The sequence below is a fragment of the Neodiprion pinetum genome, chromosome 6, assembly GCF_021155775.2.
Source record: "Neodiprion pinetum isolate iyNeoPine1 chromosome 6, iyNeoPine1.2, whole genome shotgun sequence".
Lineage (NCBI taxonomy): Eukaryota > Metazoa > Arthropoda > Insecta > Hymenoptera > Diprionidae > Neodiprion > Neodiprion pinetum.
The window spans coordinates 25383115-25401739 of NC_060237.1; the positions used below are offsets into that span (position 1 = coordinate 25383115).

The following is an 18625-nucleotide window of genomic DNA, read 5'->3' on the forward strand; positions in this document are numbered from 1 at the left end:
GAAATTATACGAAATTACGAATGCGATGAGTCGATCACGGAATATCACGAGTTTCCTTAATTTTGCAGTCCTTATCTTATTTCTGCATTCCTTACTTTCACGACTGATTCCTGGAATATTCATATTTTAGCTACCACGAAAGACTTTTATCCACGGCTAAATTACAAGTTCGTATACATGTTAATCGATAAATCGTAAATTCATTCGGTGCAATCTATGTTATACGTATCATTGTGTATAAAGTTAGTTTATTATTTATGCGAACAAGAATCTGTTTCTATGAGTAGAAGTTCGTTCCTCCGAAGGTGGATGATGTACGCAGTATGCCTGCAGTCGTGCGTCGGAGGAATTCCTGATGAGTATTTGAAAAATGCAGGCACCGATCGCGTCAGCGTCGTCAAATTCCTGTGTAGAATACATGCGTATATATATATATTATTCAACTTGAGTCAGAGCCGCCGATTTATCGTAACGAGCTAATAAAAAAATAAAAAATAAAAAAAAGAGGCCTGTGTAACGAAACTAACAAATCAAGGAACAGAGACGACGAAAGTATTGTATTCACTGTACACATCACACTGATCAGAGTGTGTACCTGCGCTAATCACGATTATCGCCTTATCCGGCTTTTGAATCAGCTGCTGAAGATGAAAGGAAGCGCTGCCTTCGATACTTTTTCTTTTTCTACTTTACGCGCACCAAGGTGCCGGTACTTTTTTCCCGACGAATCTTGAATGATCAGCAGAGCTGTGTGCTTTCTTTGCGCCTCGTTTCATTTCGTTTGACGTTTCAATCACTTCCTGTACTCGGGACATAAAGATATTCCGACGAGGCGATGCCTGGACGAACGCCTGATCGGTCAGATGGAGAGATGAAAAAATTACCGGGAGAGCTGCCGAAAATCGTTGTGATCAATTGGCCTCGGAGCATAACTTCGAACAGTCGAGAAAATTTTTATTCTTATACTCGACCTTTTTTTATCCTGCGATCCGCCGAACCGTTGCCGGGAACTTTTCAAATTGTACAAATATTGACCGGTGGAACCCAATTTAAAAGTTAGATCTTTGTCTGACTATGTATATATGTTATATATATATAGATATATATATAATATTGCAGGATTTGAGGCTGCCGTTTAACGAGGCCAGACTCGTGACCGTAGGACCCTTCGAGTTCTTACCTGTACTTTAAACTTTGCGCTGCAGTTTAGTCGGCTTCCAGACTTTTACAAAAGCTCTCAAACGGCGTCGCGGCTTCGATGCTTCGTCATTTCAACCGTCGTATCATCCGTTCCCAAAAAATTCTTTCTATCATCAAGTTAATCACGGTTGGAGAGAATTAAACAAATTATCGTATCGTTGTCTTGAAAAAACGATAAGTAACGATCTAGACGTTACAGAGAAAATAAACAGGTTCGTGAGCTAATGAAGCGAATTAACAGGCAGCGAATTTAAAAGGTGGGGAAAAGATGGTTTAATGGCAACGCATGTTTACAGTTTAAAGTCTGAAATAAAACTTTCTTTTACAATAATATGGGTTGACGAAGAAACCTTATTTTTTTGGTATCATGTGAAAGCTTAAAGCGTCTTTTATCTACGATGATTACTAGATCAGAAAAGAGGGGGCCACACGTATGATTTCATACTTTGTAAAATACACTAAATGTAAATTAATATCGTTGACGTTTGGTCACGATCAGTTCGAAAACGAAGTTTTTCCAGAAAATAACTCATGCAAGTGTGACTGTAAGACTGTTTTCCCAATTTGTCGGAGGCATCTCGAAGCCGGTTGTCTTGACCTATCCTAACCAAACCTCGCCTACATCCAGCCGATGTATTCGCGAATGGCTAATCGCAAAGCTGGTGGGCGCAGCAAATAGCCTCGATGAAAAGCATCGCGTGGCAATATTCCCAAGTAGTAAAGATAGCAGTAGAGAGGACAGTGAGGCAGTGAGCGATGCGAACAGTAATAGGGGCCCCTTGAAGATGCTGCCTCAAGGCTTGGTGTTAAGGATGGTTGTTGGATGGACGAATACGAGGGAGGAAGGATGCGGGTCTCAATTTTGTACGAGTTTAAGTCAATTTAGCCTCGGTTCAATGGTTCTTCTTCTTCTTCTTCTTGTTTCTTCTCTCGTCGAGTTTGTCGACCGTCTGATAATTTCTCGTGCATGCAGGTTTACGCATTTCTATTTTCATACTGGGTATATTGCAGAAATTCGCGTCATCGGCGTCATTTCGGACGCCGCTGTTTTACGGAGAATCTTGAAAATTGTATGCACGAAATCTTATACCCACTTATGTTGTAGTATATACATATAAGTAGAGAGAAATTGTGTTGAAAAAAGAATATGCTTCTCACTCTCTCTCTCTCTCTCTCTCTCTCTCTTTCTCGCTCCTTACATCCGTCCGCTTTACAATAACTCGACTCGCACACAAATATCAACACGCTGCACGTGACTCACGCTGCATGGACCCGCAATTGCGTTGGTACATCCTCGATGCTTGAGTAATATGCAAATGAAAAGGTCTGAAGTTTCCGGGGATGCTAATTCGCTCGACCCTTCGCAACTCGGCGGGGGCCCTCTGCCATCTCGAAAATTTTCCAACACGCTCGCCGGAAAATTCGTATGCTAATTTATGTGGTTTCTAGAAAAAGAAGAAAACAAATACACACATACACACGCACGCGGGCGCGAGCTCTGCCTTCGAACAGTCGTCGGTACCCGTCAATTTGTTGCATCCACTCGAATTTTCTTACAACGAATTAATCGAAACACTTTTTACATGCATATCTACACACTCGCATCTCACATCTCTCGCGTATATGAACTATAACGAATCAATCAGCTTTTTTGCGACTGCAGCCACGAATCTGCGGTAGTAACAAACCTCTTTTTTAATCATTAATTCTTCACTCGGCACTTGAGAAATATAGGGGAATGGGAAAAGGATATTTGAGCAGTAAAAAACTGGAATCACGAAATATCAAGCAAATTCAATTACACGATATTGTATATATATATATATATATGTATATAATTACCGAAATTAAGTCGATCCTTGTGGCGAATTATTCTATGCTGCTTCTGCTCGTTTAAATCTGGGAAATAAAAAAGGGGGCAAGAAATACATTGACGTCATTTACGTTGCATAACTAAATCTCTCTCTTTCTCTTTCTCTCTCACTCTCTATCTTCGTCTTGAGGAATATATAACAACGATATAATTGGGGAATTTGCAAGAGTCGTACAGAGAGACGTTGAACTTCGTTAGAGAGGACAACCAGCTTATGATCTCATTCCGGCCTCAAACTCATACGTGCACGTATAGATACGGTGCGTAAGTGTGTGTGTGTGTGTATACTACATATATGTATAGAAACGCAAGCACATACGAGGGTATTTTCAGGGATTTTATTTCCACGCGAAAAGAGAGAAGAGGGCACTTCATTTTCCGGTTGATGGTATCGTGGAAATATTTTCGCGACCGCACCCGTCGCACGGCACACAAGAAGCGTGAAAATAGCAAATTGGTGTAATAAGTTTTGCGGAAGAAACGTACAATTTTCGGAAGTGACAAGATAAAATTATAACAACGGTTCGCTGCTGCTGCTGCTGCTGCTGCTGTCTAGTCGAGAGTCGCAGAAAGTCTGAGATTTCTTTTCCCCTTTTTCCGTGGACTTTCTTTCCGCGTTGCGGCCATTCGACCCATGCGCTATTTCGTCCTTTCGCTCCCTTTTCACCCCGCTTTTTTCCCCACAAGCACGCGTCTTTAAGGGCGTAGAAAAAAACAAAAATAAAAAATTTCCCTCGCTTATTGCAATGCGAGAGAGAACAGCAGAGGAGGAGGATCTCAATGATCATTGATTCCTCGATCACGTTTTTAGCTCCTGCGGGCGTCTCGCACATGTTCGAAGTTATCCGAGCTTAATTCGGTACCGTCGGCGATTTATTACGGGAAGAAATTGAGATAATTCGCTGTCACGCAGCTGTTAATTTTAAATACTCGCTCGGCCGGATGTCGTTCATTATCTATCCGACCGGCTATACGATAATGCACATAAATACATACATACTTTTGCATCCTGCTTGTGCAGCTTACAACCGCGATCGACGGATAGTTTTGCCTTGAGGAATAATAATTCTTTTCTGTATCATGTATATTCCTTATTCTCTCTCTACTTCTATCTCTTATTCTTTCGTGATAACCGCCGGTGGCGAAAACACGCGATGTGAATACCGAATGAATTAAAACTCTGTGCGAGGATATTTCTATACTGGAAGACGAGAGAAAAAAAAAAAATAATAACAAAGATAAAAAAAAAAAAGGTGGAAATGTCGAAACAAGTCGGTCGTTAATTTCTTCGCCTGAAAAATCTCGCGGTTAATTAGAAAGAAGTGAAAAAAGAAAACAGTTATACTCGATTCGATGAACAAAGGTTGGCCCTCGAAAATCTGTAAGGGCTTGTGTACGAAGTGAACACGTACCTATGCATTTGTACATGCCGAATGGCTGTGTTGTGTACCTTTGGTAAGAAGGGAATTGGAACGAGACTTTTTTTTTTTTATCTCAGTTACACGGATTCGCGATTATCTATTTATAGGGGAAAATAAGAGAAAGCCTGTGTGTACAAGAAGTCTAGAAAAGCGTCAAAGTGGAAAGGACATAAATTAGTTCTTATCTTAATTGTGTGTGGCTCTAACGTACAGCTCCACATACACGTGCGTATAACGACGAAAAATCAAAGACAAATTTAACCCCGCGGCAAAGTCGCGAGATGATAGATAAAGTCGCACCGTGTGTGTGTTTGTATATACACATATAAATATATATGTATACGATTGTTTGAATTTTGTTTAGGTCGAGCGTTTTATTGCCTCGATAATCGAATACTTTCCGAGCTTATCTTGACGTTAACTTACGGACTGCGGTAGTAGAATTGCCTCGTCGGTATAATTGCTTTTCAAATCTTTTGACAATCCCTTTTTTTCTCACGTCAATTTCCGTTCTCTCTCTTTCTACGCGCGCTCGTTCCGCGTGTAGCGGTTATGTATGGATTATACCTAGATTCGCAAATCTTTCTTGAGTCGTATCTCGAAAGATCTTTGCAGCTTGTCAAGATTAAACGCGACTGTCACTCGTGAGACGAATCGCGCTACAGTGACGTCATATTGTAATTAAGTAATCAAGCGCGGAACACGTGCAACGGGTTTGATTTTAATCGAGTCTAACGTAAATTTGTTGTGTAACTCGAGAGCCGAACTTCCCTGCCATCGCTATGCTAGGCGTGCGATATACGTACCTACATGTACGGTATATTCCCCCCCTTATACCTACGTAGGTACAGAGTTAGCGATCTGCGGAATAGCGAACGAGAGGAATACTGTTCCTCTCAGCCCTGCTGAATACTAATTATCCGATTAGCGCGAGGCGTTGTCCTATATATCGATAATACATACATATTATACGTATTTTGGAAAAGCCACACAGCTTCGCGTATTACATGAATTTTCGATGAGCCGCGCAAAGTCATAAATCCAGGCTCGCAGCCGGCCGAGGGTGATTTTCATCCCCTGTCGCGTGGTATTCATTGAATTTAATCTTTTGGCAGATATTTATAACTTCCGATGAAAACGGAATGGATTTGTAGGTGTATACACGCCTGTATAGGTACAATTATACGTGTATAGGTGTACAAAAGGAAATAGATCGATCAATTACACCGTACAGATTTGAAAAGTAAAATTATTATCCCGCCTAGGCGCCTCGGTGCCGCATATCTAACGTACATGTACAAATCGCGCGATCTTTCAATTTCGAGATTACGAATTCCGCGGGAAACATGCGCAGCTCGTTGTTCTCGGTTCGTATTCTGGTTAACTAAGAAGAAGACGATAACGGCACGTAACTTCCTGTTTGTCTTTCAAGTCACGGGAGGAAGTGAGAGGGAGAGAGCGAATGAGTGGAATTGCGTATAAGCTAGAAGCTTCGTAGGTGTACGTTTCAACGAAGCCGGTGTCGGTTCGATATAATTTTGTGATGCGTGCTATGCGAGTTTGAGTCGCGGTTGATCAGCGTTAAGGAAAAGAAGAAGAGAACGACAAAAAAGGAAAAAAAAAAAAAAAAAAAACACAAAAAAGGAAAAAGAAGTTGTCTTTTCCATTTGTGTTATAGTTCCGTTTCGCTGGTCTCGCTGTGTTGCCAAATAATTCATGACTCGAAGTTCTTCCTCTCCGTTACGCCGTAACGGCCGCGTGGTCCATTCGTATCCGATGTTTAAACGCTGCTTGTGTGCCTTTGTGGGTATTATTACCACTCCTTCGATCCAGGTATTCGATCGTGAGACACCTTCTGAACCGCTATCTATCTCCATTCTATCCTATTTCATCCGCCGTTCGCCTCGAGGCTTTGTTAACGCGTATATACCTTGTGACAGCGTAAGATTCGTGTTGTGTTATCGTATACCTGTTCGCCGCGTCGTACGTCATGAGAAGAATTCAATCTTCGAATATCCTTGATTCCCACGCCGCTGAATCGTACGTTACCTGCACTGGTCACGGATATCTTACATTTACACGCCGATAAAACGATGTTGAAGATAGTTACGCTGACGCGACGTGACGAAAGAGTGAAACGAAAATCATCGTTTAACCACGTTTTCACGACACGTGTATGAGTACAATAGTTACTAAAAAAATATTTGTGTCGTTACGAAAAAGGTTCAAGTATCGTTGATGTGATTATCGTTGCAAATACTACATTTTCTGTTATTGCATCATGTAATCTATACGTATTCGCTAAATTTTGTTTCAGTTGAACAAGGGATTAGAATTAATTGATTGTTCCAACAATGTAAAATTAATGCTATAGTTTGAGTTAGTACAAGTAAATATAGTACGAGATACGGTAGCGAGAGAAAAAAAAATACACATATATCTGAAGAATATGTAACAAAAACCTCTGTTTATCCTTGTCCGACTTCAGTGTTTTAATGTAGAAAAGAATAAAGCTTAGAAGATATGACAAAATGTGACATACTTGCTGTAGGAGAGGAAAATTTTTACATCGTAGATTAAAGATCATCTATTCATTGTGAAATTCTACAATTCCTCAACACAAGAAGAAGCTCGCGAAAGACTATAATGTTTAAAAAAAAATAAAAATTTAAATTCACCAAATTACATTATGACTTAAATTTGTGAATATAATCGTACGACCTGAATAATTATCTTGGATTATTCCACGGAATTATCGTAGAGTTATCTAAAAATCGATGTTTTCCAAAGGTCTTTCTTTGCACTCCACGCGATTGCTGAATCATAGTTTGGCCTGCATTGATACAATACATTAGGTAGCGGGTATTCCTTTCTTTCTCTAACGGCGCGTGCCGCGATAGCAAAATAATAAACGACAAGTCGACTGTGAATATTAACCTTCCATTGTTTAGCCGTGACAGCGATAAGCTCTACACGTATTACATATGTATATATGCATAAATGTATACATGTATACGTAAATGCCTTACTTTACCAGGCTGCAGGCTACAACTCTGCTTATCGCGTTTTCCCCAAAACACAGCTGTCCCCGACAGATTAACGCATTAGCTCGTACTTGTAATCGATACATGGCGTACCATTGCATATATGTATATATATATATATGATGTACCGCATATGCGTAACGTGCCTGGAAAACTGGGCTCTTTATACTGGCTGTGGAAAATAATATAATTGATGACCATTGTTTTTGTATGTACTTTCAGATCACCGACGATACGGGCGGCCGATCTACGTATTCCCGCATCGAAATCAGTGTTGTAGAAACAGCTTGAAGATACGGGGATTCGATATAGTGAGAAACTAAAGAATAGGAATGAGAAGAAGATGATACGAGTAGTGACGAAGGTGAGAAATCGCGGTTGACAGCGCGAATGTATGAAGACAAAAAAAAAAGAAAACGAAAAAAATCGGATGACATTTTCCTTCACGTTTCTTTTCTTCTCTCATTTTACCGCGTATTTCTTCATAAAAAATTCTTCTCTTCGCCTCGCGTGTCTTCCCACACATATGTACGTTAGACGTACGTCCGAACGATGACGTCTCTACTGCAGAGGGATTATTCTTCGCAGAGAAAAAGGGAGTCGACGGGGAGCAACGCTTCGAGCTATTTGGTGGTGAGTGAATAGATAAATCGATACCAATCATCTCGCTCCATTTAAGCCGCTTATAAAGAGGTTAGAATCAGATTAAGTGGACTCAATCGCCTTCGCGGATTCACACGCGGTCGATTGTCAAAGTACATCTAATTATCGCGACGAAATAGTTGAATTACTAGAAGATAAAATTCGTTGGGTAATTTATTAGGTACTTTTAAATCTGCAAAGAGTATAATAAGAGATGAAACAAATCGCCGCATGTGATATTATATTATATTGAAAAGTGAAATAGCTATTATTTAATATTATTATTATAATAATTATTATTATTATTATTACCCTTCAAGTAATTTTAAAACTTTTTCGCCCCTCGCATAAACATGTATATATAATATATATACATAGATATAGTTGTTCGTTTTATACATTGTGTTATTGTTATATATATGTATACCAGCGTTGCCGCACGTTGCCTGCTCTTTTCCTCCCTAGTTTTATTGCAGTTTGTTTCTTTCCTTGAGTGTAGAGGACTTTTTCCATTTCTTTTCCTTTTCGTATTTCCTTTTTTTCTTTTCACTCTCGTCCCGCATCTAGATAATATTACAATATTCGTAGTATACGTGGAGGGTGCAATAAGAGGAAAGGTGCAGTATACAGGCTCGTGTGACACAAACACTGCATTGCAAACGAACACAGCGATAGGGTTTAAATTGTTTTATTGCTAGTGTATAGAGGATCGTAACGCCGCTCCGTACGGCCGGTATATATATACAATATATGTATGTATAAAACATAAAATCTCTTGTTATTTCGTACATACTTTTTCGCAATATTCTGTAACTAGTATATACGACGTCGTTCTCTCGATGTTTCGCTAACTGTTAGGGAAAATTGTTCGGTGTAGCTACGCGTTATTGCACTTTGTTTCACGTTTCGTTGCGGCGCGTGGCGACGTTTTACCCTCTCTTATTTTCTAACAGGTATCTTCTTGCGATAGGCACGAATAAGTTGGATTTTATTCTTTGAACGAGACACGGACACATCGTGTGTGCAACATCTATAAATCTACCGTCTTGTATGTAATGTAATTTTTCTTCACGGATAGGTGAACTTGGATGCATACGGTGTATTATGTATTATACAGATACATGTACAATTGATACCTTGGAAACTTTCTATCTGCACGGTTCTTTTGGGATTCACTGCGTGGCATCTCTACCGTATCTGACATCCTCCTCCTTTTCCTCCTCAATCTCTTGTCAGAGGCGACGGGATGTTTTAAGAGGGATAAGGTGACATTTTCCATTTTCAACTCCCCCTTGTACGACCGGTTCGCCCTGAACGTGACCGATGACTTTTCCACATCCGTGTACACAATACACATGCATAGATTAGGGTGTAATAATATCCATGTATACACGATATACCTACAGTATTATGTTTATGTATGTATGTATACGCGTATCTACAGCTGCAGGGCTCTGCCATTTTAGGGTATATTTCGCGAGTGGTCTTGACTGCTAATGTAAATGCCGGCTGGGTGAAAGAGAGAGAGAGAGAGGGGGGTTAAAATCATATTTCATGAAAAATTAATGCATTCGAAGGATCCTTCTCATTTCCGGTCACGTCACGCCCCAACGGCGGAGAACAATTTTCAAAATCTGATTAATGCTGCAACCTCTTCTATCACCTCGTTATGTGCATAGATTATATATGTGGTTATGATTTTCGCCTCACTGTTTCAAAAAAAAATGTATACTCTTGTTTCGATTCGGTCATTCGCCTTATTCGCCTGATAATCAATCAGCTTATTTCTGTTTATTTTTTTCTCCCTGTCCCAGCATTTAAAATGTTTTTTTATTTTACCTCTCCAGTTGCCATGTTAATAGTATTTTTTTTCATTGAAAGGTCGACTTATTTCATGTTTTCACCTTCATTTTCCACAGTATAGACAAACTGCAGGATAAGAAAAAACTTTAAATACGCAGTTACAAAAAAAAAAAAAAAAATAAAAATACGAGACACATGCGCTAACCGCTGCATTCCGTATGCAGTTATTTTGAAGCCTTCACGGGTTACTCACTTTGAAGAAGTTCGTTTTTGTGAATTTTCAATCAATTATATCGTCTGCAACGGGGATCGATGGTCGTTCGAAAAGGGCCGTCAGAAGGAGGGACGATTTGCAAGTTTTAAATTCAATTTACATATTTCGCTCCTCGTGCATTTACTCAAAATAGTCTAGCAAGCCCTGCTCTCAGCGAATCTCCGTTCAAACTTCGGGAAATATAATTTAATGTTGAAATGCCGAAAGTTTATAAGCGCAAATAATTCTACCGCTATACGTATAGTAATTTATTGAAAATTTAAATATATCTGATGGTCGAATAATCCAGATAACAGAGAAAAAACGCGATTTCGAGAAATGAAATGTACGAAGAAACGGTGAAGAAAATTTAGAAATATAAAGACGGCAGAAAATTCACTGATATTCTCTGCTGGGCGTATATATTTTACCGCAAAGCGGCGGCCACGTGAGGATCTTTGGGTCGGTACCTACCTAAGACAGGCTGCAGATATATCTCTCAAAAGTTAAACTACCCTCCTTTAGAAAGTTAGGGGCGAGCACATCTCGCGCGGAACGGCTCGAGGGATTTTTTTTCCTCTTTTTTTTCCACGTTCCTTCTCTTCCTCTTTGCTCTTTCCCCTATGCGTGTATACAGGTATATCACGCGTTTCTTTTTTTTTTCTTCCTTCCTTCCTTCCTTCCTTCCTCTTTTTGCTAAGCGAACATAAATTCTTGGTCCAATCAACTTAAAACGGTGCTAAATTATTTCCCAGCGCGTTACCCGTCATGGTGGTAAACCACCGACCCTTTGGGTGCTAAAAGTCAGTGCAAAATCTACGATAGACTACGATTTCAAATTATCCCGCGGCAGCAGCAGCAGCAGCTGAATCAGCCCGTCAGAATCGAGAGTCACGTCGTCGAATGGCCCCCAAGAGGCCGAACGCTGCCTTGTTTACGCGATTATCCGGTTGCCTCACTCGCAGGCGCTTCGAGGCTGTCGCTTTACTTCCGACTCCCATCGTTCGTTCGGTTTCGAGCGAAAATTTCTTTGAAAATAACCAAAAACATTTGGCCGATTTTATCTGTTGTTTTCTATATACACGCATAAATTACAATGTTTCCTCCGCGCTGAGATCCTTGACGGATTTTAGAATTGGATAATTGGCGGAACTTGAATTGATATTGCAACTTCGCGAGAATTTGAATGTACTCGTTATACAGAGTGAATTGCTAACGACAGAATGGCTATAGTTTAATGCGCACGCGTTACAAGCCGAGAGCAGTTGTTTGCCAGGGTAGCCAACCGTCATAAATTCGAACGACAGCTCGCCGCGATGTATTTAACCTGAAAAATTTTGACATCCGTCGGTGTTGAGCACAACTTCCAGCGCCAACTGTCAAAAGTTTTGAAGTTGCGTTCGTGACGGTTGGCTAACCTGACGAACAACTGCTCTCGGATGGTAGCGCACGCGCATTCAATTTTTAACAGACGACGGATCATTCCGTCGTTAGCAATTCGCGCTGTACATGTGTATATTCATATTTGCAGATGTTTTGATCGAGTGTTGCTATAGCAATGTTGTACGGGGAGGTAGGTAATATCGATTCTCGGAGCAACACATTGGATACAAAATTGTGTCCTGCATCAAGTTTCCATGAGACTGAGCGATCTGTTGAACGTGTTACGACGATCTCGCGAGTGTTTTTCAAACTGGAATTGCTTGTATTTTGTTCTATTCTTTTTTCTAATCCCCTTCAGTCCTTATCGATAAATATTATACGATAACTATAGCTAACGACAAAGTGATACGGTAACAATCACCAACAGTATAACCCGTGCGACGCGTATTAGTAGTTATCACTAGACTGACCGTTTATCATCGTCAGGTATCATATTCAATTTTCTCGAATCGTGTCACGTCGTGTGTAATACTTTATCGGATTTGTCCGGCGCTCATTTTATCGGATTAGATTCCCACGCGATCATTGCGCGATAATGTACCCAGCTCATTCGACGATCGATCCAAAACCCTCTCGATGGAAAATAAACACGCTTCTATTCTACTGACTCGGCATTGATAATATCGTCGGCCGCGATCCGCACGGTCAAACACCCTGACTGCACCTCCGTTTATCTCCGGTCACACACGGCTCGCTTATCAGCTGCATTTTTACACGCTCTCTGCAGGCCGTGTGCTGCATGCAGGTATCTTGGCCGGACAGCTAGGGTTCGGTTTCTGTGCTGTGACAGCTGAACAGGCTCGAAATTGTTGAAGAAAAACGAATTTGAAGTATCGTTGCATCTTTCATCGCGAAGAAAAATTAACAGCAACAAAAAAAAAAAAGTTTCATCCCAAGGAAGGGAAAAGTATTCGGATCAGGAGTAAGAAAAAAGTTTCTCGTCCTTCAACGTAATGCAAAGGAGGAAAAAAAGGGAGTGCAAAAATGGATCCGAACAAAGTAATACGCGCTAATAGAAATTATATCTCGCACTGCTTACCTATGTTATACAGGTATACTATAGGTAAGTAATGCCGAGGAACCGATGTATGGAGAAAAGTTTCGACGAAAGCGGTGTAGTTTTATCGTTCCGTACACGTAGTTTGGTCAGTACAGAACCGTCTTTTGTGAGAGCCACATGTCGCTAACCGGACGTTGAAACTTTATATAATGCCCATACGGCGTGGCGGCGGTACAAACAGGGCGCAGTAAACGTGGCCGTAATTACGGTATAAAAATTAATAGTATACGTAACATTTTGGCCAGTAGAAGCAGGTCGAGGTTCAATTTTTTAACGTAGTAAGTTTCACAAACGTTTTCGAAAATTTAGTGAAAATCAGTGCCTGAATAATGCGGGCGAAACTGCGGTAATCCGTGAATTTGGTGCTTCAAAAAATACCCTTGCAATTTGAGCTTAGATTCGAGCGATACCGGGAGTCACGATTAAAGGCAAATTTTTTTCACCTAATCGTGAAAACGATCGCTCGTCTCGACGTTGAAAGAAGTTCATTGCTTAGAGGCTGCCGCAGCTTGCACGATGCGTAATAGTCGGATGGAAAACAGATCTTAGACCTCGGGTCCTAAAAGCACACATCGAGACAAATACACACATACATCTGGCAGTGAGTTTAAAGCGTTGCACGAACGACAAAGTGACACTGTTACAGAAGTGTCTTCGAGTGAAAGGTTGAAAATTGCGTCGAAGGGAAAAAAAAAAACTACCGACGGTTTCGAGCCGAAGTTGTGTTCTGGAAATTTTCAGACAGTGTTGTGCTGCGAATAGACGGTGAATCAAGGCGGTGTGATTATTCTCGTGTAATAGCTCGTCAGGCAGATGAGAAATCGAGAGAGAGAGAGAGAGAGAGAGAGAGAGGGAGAGAGAGAGGAGTCGGCAGTCTTGAGATTCGTCGCTGCCTGCGTGGAATGAAGGACTGGCAGGCAGGCCAATGAGTGAATGACTGCATACACGCGTTTATTGGACCTAATCTATTTTATTCGAGAGAATGAGTTTCAGTGAACCATTTTAATTCGAGTGTGCCTATAGTCGGTGTGCGTGGTCGGGCGGTTATGAAGTGCTCTCTCGGTAAGTTCTTCTCTTTCTTTCTCTCCCTCTCTCTCTCTCTTTCTCGCGCTATTTCTCTCTTGGAACAAAGTGAAGTGTGTGGTAATAAAGCTCGAGTGTTTTAGAAATATCATGACTGCTGTTTCAGGGGAACAAAGCGAATTAATTATAATCTACACTGTTGCTGATTCGACATGTCTTACGGCGTATGTATAATGTCATCTTTTTACACCCCCTATAAATAAATGTGTGTGCGTGTTTTTTTCTTGATGATTTTGCTCTATCGCTGGTACATCGATCCACGATACCTCGATGCTTCGATTATAATATTACATCTTCATGGAGAGAAAAAAATGATCAAATTTTACTAAAAATTTCTGGAAAAGAGGGACACATCAAGATTTTAGGTAAAAAACTAACCATGTCAATTATATTTTTTTATTTTTATAAATGCAACAGATTTTACAAAGTATATTTTACCAAAAAACCTGGCGTGTCTCTCGCTTTTCCTACAGTTTTTAGTAAAATCTACTTTCGTATTCTCTCCGTGTTCTTGGACACAATTTGTTACGCAATTATTGCCGCGTCCAATGCAGATGATGCTTGTCCCTCGGATGATCGACGTGGTTTCTGCCGAACGTTGACGCTTCGATTGATCAATTGAAATGGGCGTGCGCGACCGTTTGGACCGTTGAATTCATACAAGGAGTTTCCAAGAGGGTCGAACCGTCGGTCATGTTCCCGGCTGATTGACCGTGTCGAATACTTATCTTGTTTTACTTTCCGTACCTCGATAATTTTAATTAAAAATTCGTCGTCAAGTATTGGCAAACGGTGGAAATTTTGCCGAATTATAATTCAGCTGCATGCACGTGAATGCAGATTCGAATTTTCTCGTATTTCGTTTATTGACCCCTGCGGTCCTTCGTCCATCGTATTTCACCGGCTCTCGATAGATAGACTCTGTCCACACGACAAGCAATCATCTCAGCTAATTGCTAATTAGAAATTCCCCGCAGCAAGGAAGAACACAAACGTTTTCCATTAGAGTTCCTTCCCTTTCTCTTCTTATACCTAGTATGCGTTACAATGTAAAGGTTGGTTATACGGCACACAAGTCGTGTGTCTCTTAAAGTTTTCCATATACGTGTACGTATCTATGTATGTATAGATGTATAATACATTGCCTACAACCGTAGTCAACCAACCGTTTCGGCTGGGGCTTTCTGGTTCAGTGTTCACATGAGTCACGCAAAGAACACCACACGGCTTGGCTCACTCTGACTCTCTCGATATATACATATATACATATGTCAGGGTGCAGACACACACGCACACACGCACGCAGCCTCGTGCATAAAATCCATATCCTCTCATTATAACGTCGTCATTAGACAGCTGTCACTACATGTACGAAAATGACAAAAGCACGCGTGGTCGGGGAACATCAATTTTGAGGAATGAATACTTCGAAGCCAACTCAAAGTGCATCGGTATTAGTGTAATACCGAAGGATATCGCATTCGACGAAAACTGATTACACGTCCATTTTTCAACAGATCGTAAGACGTTGACTAGGTAACCTGTATGCCCGTAACTATGGGATTGAAGTTTCTCAAAAATAACAAAATTTGCAAACTTTAATTCGAATTTAGTTGTTTCGATACTGAATATTTACACAGTACAGGCTAAACGCATTCAGTAATCAACTAACCGTATATAAAACTGAACTCGAACTTGATTTTTCCTTCTTCCTTCTCTCTTCCTGGTCGTATTTCCTTTTTCCTTTCTTTTATTCTTGCTCTTTGCTCGTTTTTTCGCTATCTTTCCTTCATCCTTCATGCCGGTTAATGCGTTTGCTCCAGATCCTTCAATACACACACACACACACACACCACACATGTATATATATATAACGTTGTAAGCATCAGCTTGCTTGCAGCTCATCCGTGAGAGCTCGTTTCAATGCTCGTGAAATAACTACGCGTATCGATTTTTCCCGTTTAATGTACCTACCTACGGAAAGAGCTGTGCCAGTACCGATAACTATCTTGGTTTTATTGTATTTTGTATAAGGAATAAAAATCTGTACGGAGAGGTGTGTATGTACCTATGTACATAGGTACATACCTTTCGTACATAAGTAGGTAAAGGATAAAGACGCGAGGTTGGTTGGCTCGTTGGTTGAGTGCCGTTCAGTTCGCTTCGCTTTACTTCTCGTTGGTTTTCTTTTTTTTTCAGCATTATTTTTCGTTTTTTATTCTCCCCTTTTTGTTTATTTGTCTTTTACTATGATCGATATTTACTCCGTTCCTACGTTTGTATTATACATTCCGCGACGTGATAAAGCTTGGGTTCATGCAACATATATCTAAGTACATGTAGTATGAGTACGTGCATATACGTCTTAGGTGTATCGATTAATTATTGGTATATTCGTAACACGGCACCGAATTGTCGAGTTTCTTAAGAATTTAACGTATTTTTAACGCTTTATTTTTCTTTCCCTAATTAGCACCACGCAGAAAATCAATATTTAAGGCACATATGATTATACTAAAGTAGAAGACATTTTTTTTTTTTAAATATGTCCATGAAAAGTATCGTATGTAAAAGTTCTTCGAAACTTTATCAGATTATTTGTGATTGTTGTAGATGATTCATATTTCCGGGGTTAAAAATTTAACATCGTACGTTGTATCATGTGCATAATACGTGTCACGATACGAAAATCTCCTTTACAAGACTTGTTTCATCTTCATTTCTCCGATATCGAGAATGAACCCTTATCAGATATCGTGGGTAGGTATATTCAATATTTACCCTGGAAATGCGATTCCTCCACTCCATGGAAGGGACGAACTCTTTAATTTTCCAGATTTGAACTACGGTGACGCTATGCCAATATGTACCCAGTACTTCCCCGCAGATGTTATATGCATACATACGTATATGCGTGCTTCTCTCTCTCGCTCTCTCTCTCTCTCTCTCTCACTCTTCCTCTGACACCCTTTGTGAATTTTCTATCCGCCTGGAAAATTGACAAGAGTCGCGGTAAAGTTTGAACCCAAGGAGGAAAAACTCGGTTGAAGAAGATATCAACGGACCCGATAGATGTTAGGTTGGGTATTACGCTGAGCTCAGCTGATCTTCTCCTCATCGTTCCTCGCGGGTTTTTCCCAGTTTACGTTTATTGAATAGGAACGAAATTTTCTCTTCAAACGATGATTGAAATTTCATTTCGGCGTGTGTGATAAATTTTCGACTAACGAGGATTTTTTTTGACTGCTTTACCAAAGCATTATAATTGCAGTTTCCGGTGCGCGATATGTACGCGGATAACGATTAAATCGAATTGGACGAAATACGATTCGCCAAAAAAAGAAAGACTTTTTCAACTTGTACACGGAGGGAATCTCTGTGTTATACAAATACGCTGCGAGCGTGTGCTAATCGAAAAGTGGAGTGTATTTGCCTAGTTCTCGTCATCAAATCCCACGACGACCGCTGGCAGCTAGTTAAATCCGTCGTTGTCGTAATTCGATCGATTTTTACACACGTCGACACCGTCTCGTATATCTCAGCATCAAATTGCCTTGTCAACAAACTGCAGTGCGTAACGAGGTGTTATCAAACAGAATCCGATTTTCATAAGGATTCTGGCATGCAAGTAGCCTTGCAGGCAGGCTCCGTGAGGCTTGAAAAATATAGTACATATTATATCGTAGTCGCAACCATGAAATCAAGGTCAGCCAACTAATTGGCACTACTAATGATGAATACGAAAACGGTATCAATTGACCGGTCAATTAGTCGTTAATTAACGCGAAAGAATTAGTTTTCTATTGCAATAAAGCGTGCAAGACAACGATAACGTTTCGATAACGATATTGAACATGAAATAAAATAGACTGATACGAAGAATATACGAAATAGTTTAAGATATTGTGAAAAACAGATTATTTATTTATTTATGTGGTGATTAACGAGTCATACCATAAATTTTTATAATACAGCGTAAAATAAATCATCCCCATTCGTCGCAAGCCAACGAACTTGGCTTGATAGTTTTCAGTGTTTAACAGGAATGAGCAGCATAAAATGTATAAAATAATATAATCCAATTGAGAAGAAATCATAGAATATTACGATAAGGGATTGAGAATAGAATATTCGGACGATGATAGTGTAAATATGTACATCTGAGAGATCGTAACGTATCGATGATATTATCTGTTGAAGGGAGAGCGATGATAAATACTTGAGGTGTGTATATGATTTATTGAAGAAACTTGATAAATTTACTCACAATATCTGTCGTCGAGATTATATTAGTCGATTGTTACCTAATCAGGATTTAGTCCGTGACATACACTTAACATTATTTAATTTTATAGAAATTTAAAGACGACTTTTCTCCTTCAAATGCTGCGTAGACCTACTGCCTCACTATTTATTTTCAATAGCGTACAATAATGAAAAGATTCCCGACGAATCATCGGCATATTATAACAACGTTGTTCAATCATTTTCGCATCACTCGTTCGTAGCGCCTGCAACTTTATATCCGATCCGTTGTAAAATCGTACTGCGTGGGAAGAGGAGTTGGGGAAAATATGAAAGAAGTAGAAAATGCACAAAAGGCAAGCTGCAAACAAGTAATATCGTTTCGGCGATTCCTATTTCGATACAGGTAGGTACGCACTGCATGACTCTATAATAAGCTGCGAGATGTGTGTAAATAGTAAAATACACATCCGCGCATGTGTGTATTCTCCTTGAGTAAATACGCGCGGATGAGTATATGCTAGGCATACTCACATTCGTTCAAGTATAGATCTTCTT

The 18625-nt window shown here is 40.1% G+C and overlaps 1 protein-coding gene across 7 annotated transcripts in view; it reads left to right on the plus strand.

Moving 5' to 3' along the window:
- Positions 1-18625, plus strand: part of spri (Src homology 2 domain-containing protein sprint) — a 101502-nt gene that overhangs the window by 23033 nt on the left and 59844 nt on the right. For 5 of the 7 annotated variants that reach the window (XM_046632006.2, XM_046632009.1, XM_046632007.2 and 2 more), the window contains exon 2: positions 7761-8171. In XM_046632006.2, the coding sequence (XP_046487962.1) occupies positions 8091-8171 (81 nt within the window). In that variant the 5' untranslated portion in view covers positions 7761-8090. Of the gene's footprint in view, positions 1-7760; positions 8172-13922; positions 13987-18625 lie in introns of those variants that run through there. The other 2 variants (XM_046632014.2, XM_046632016.2) reach the window with 2 other exon arrangements.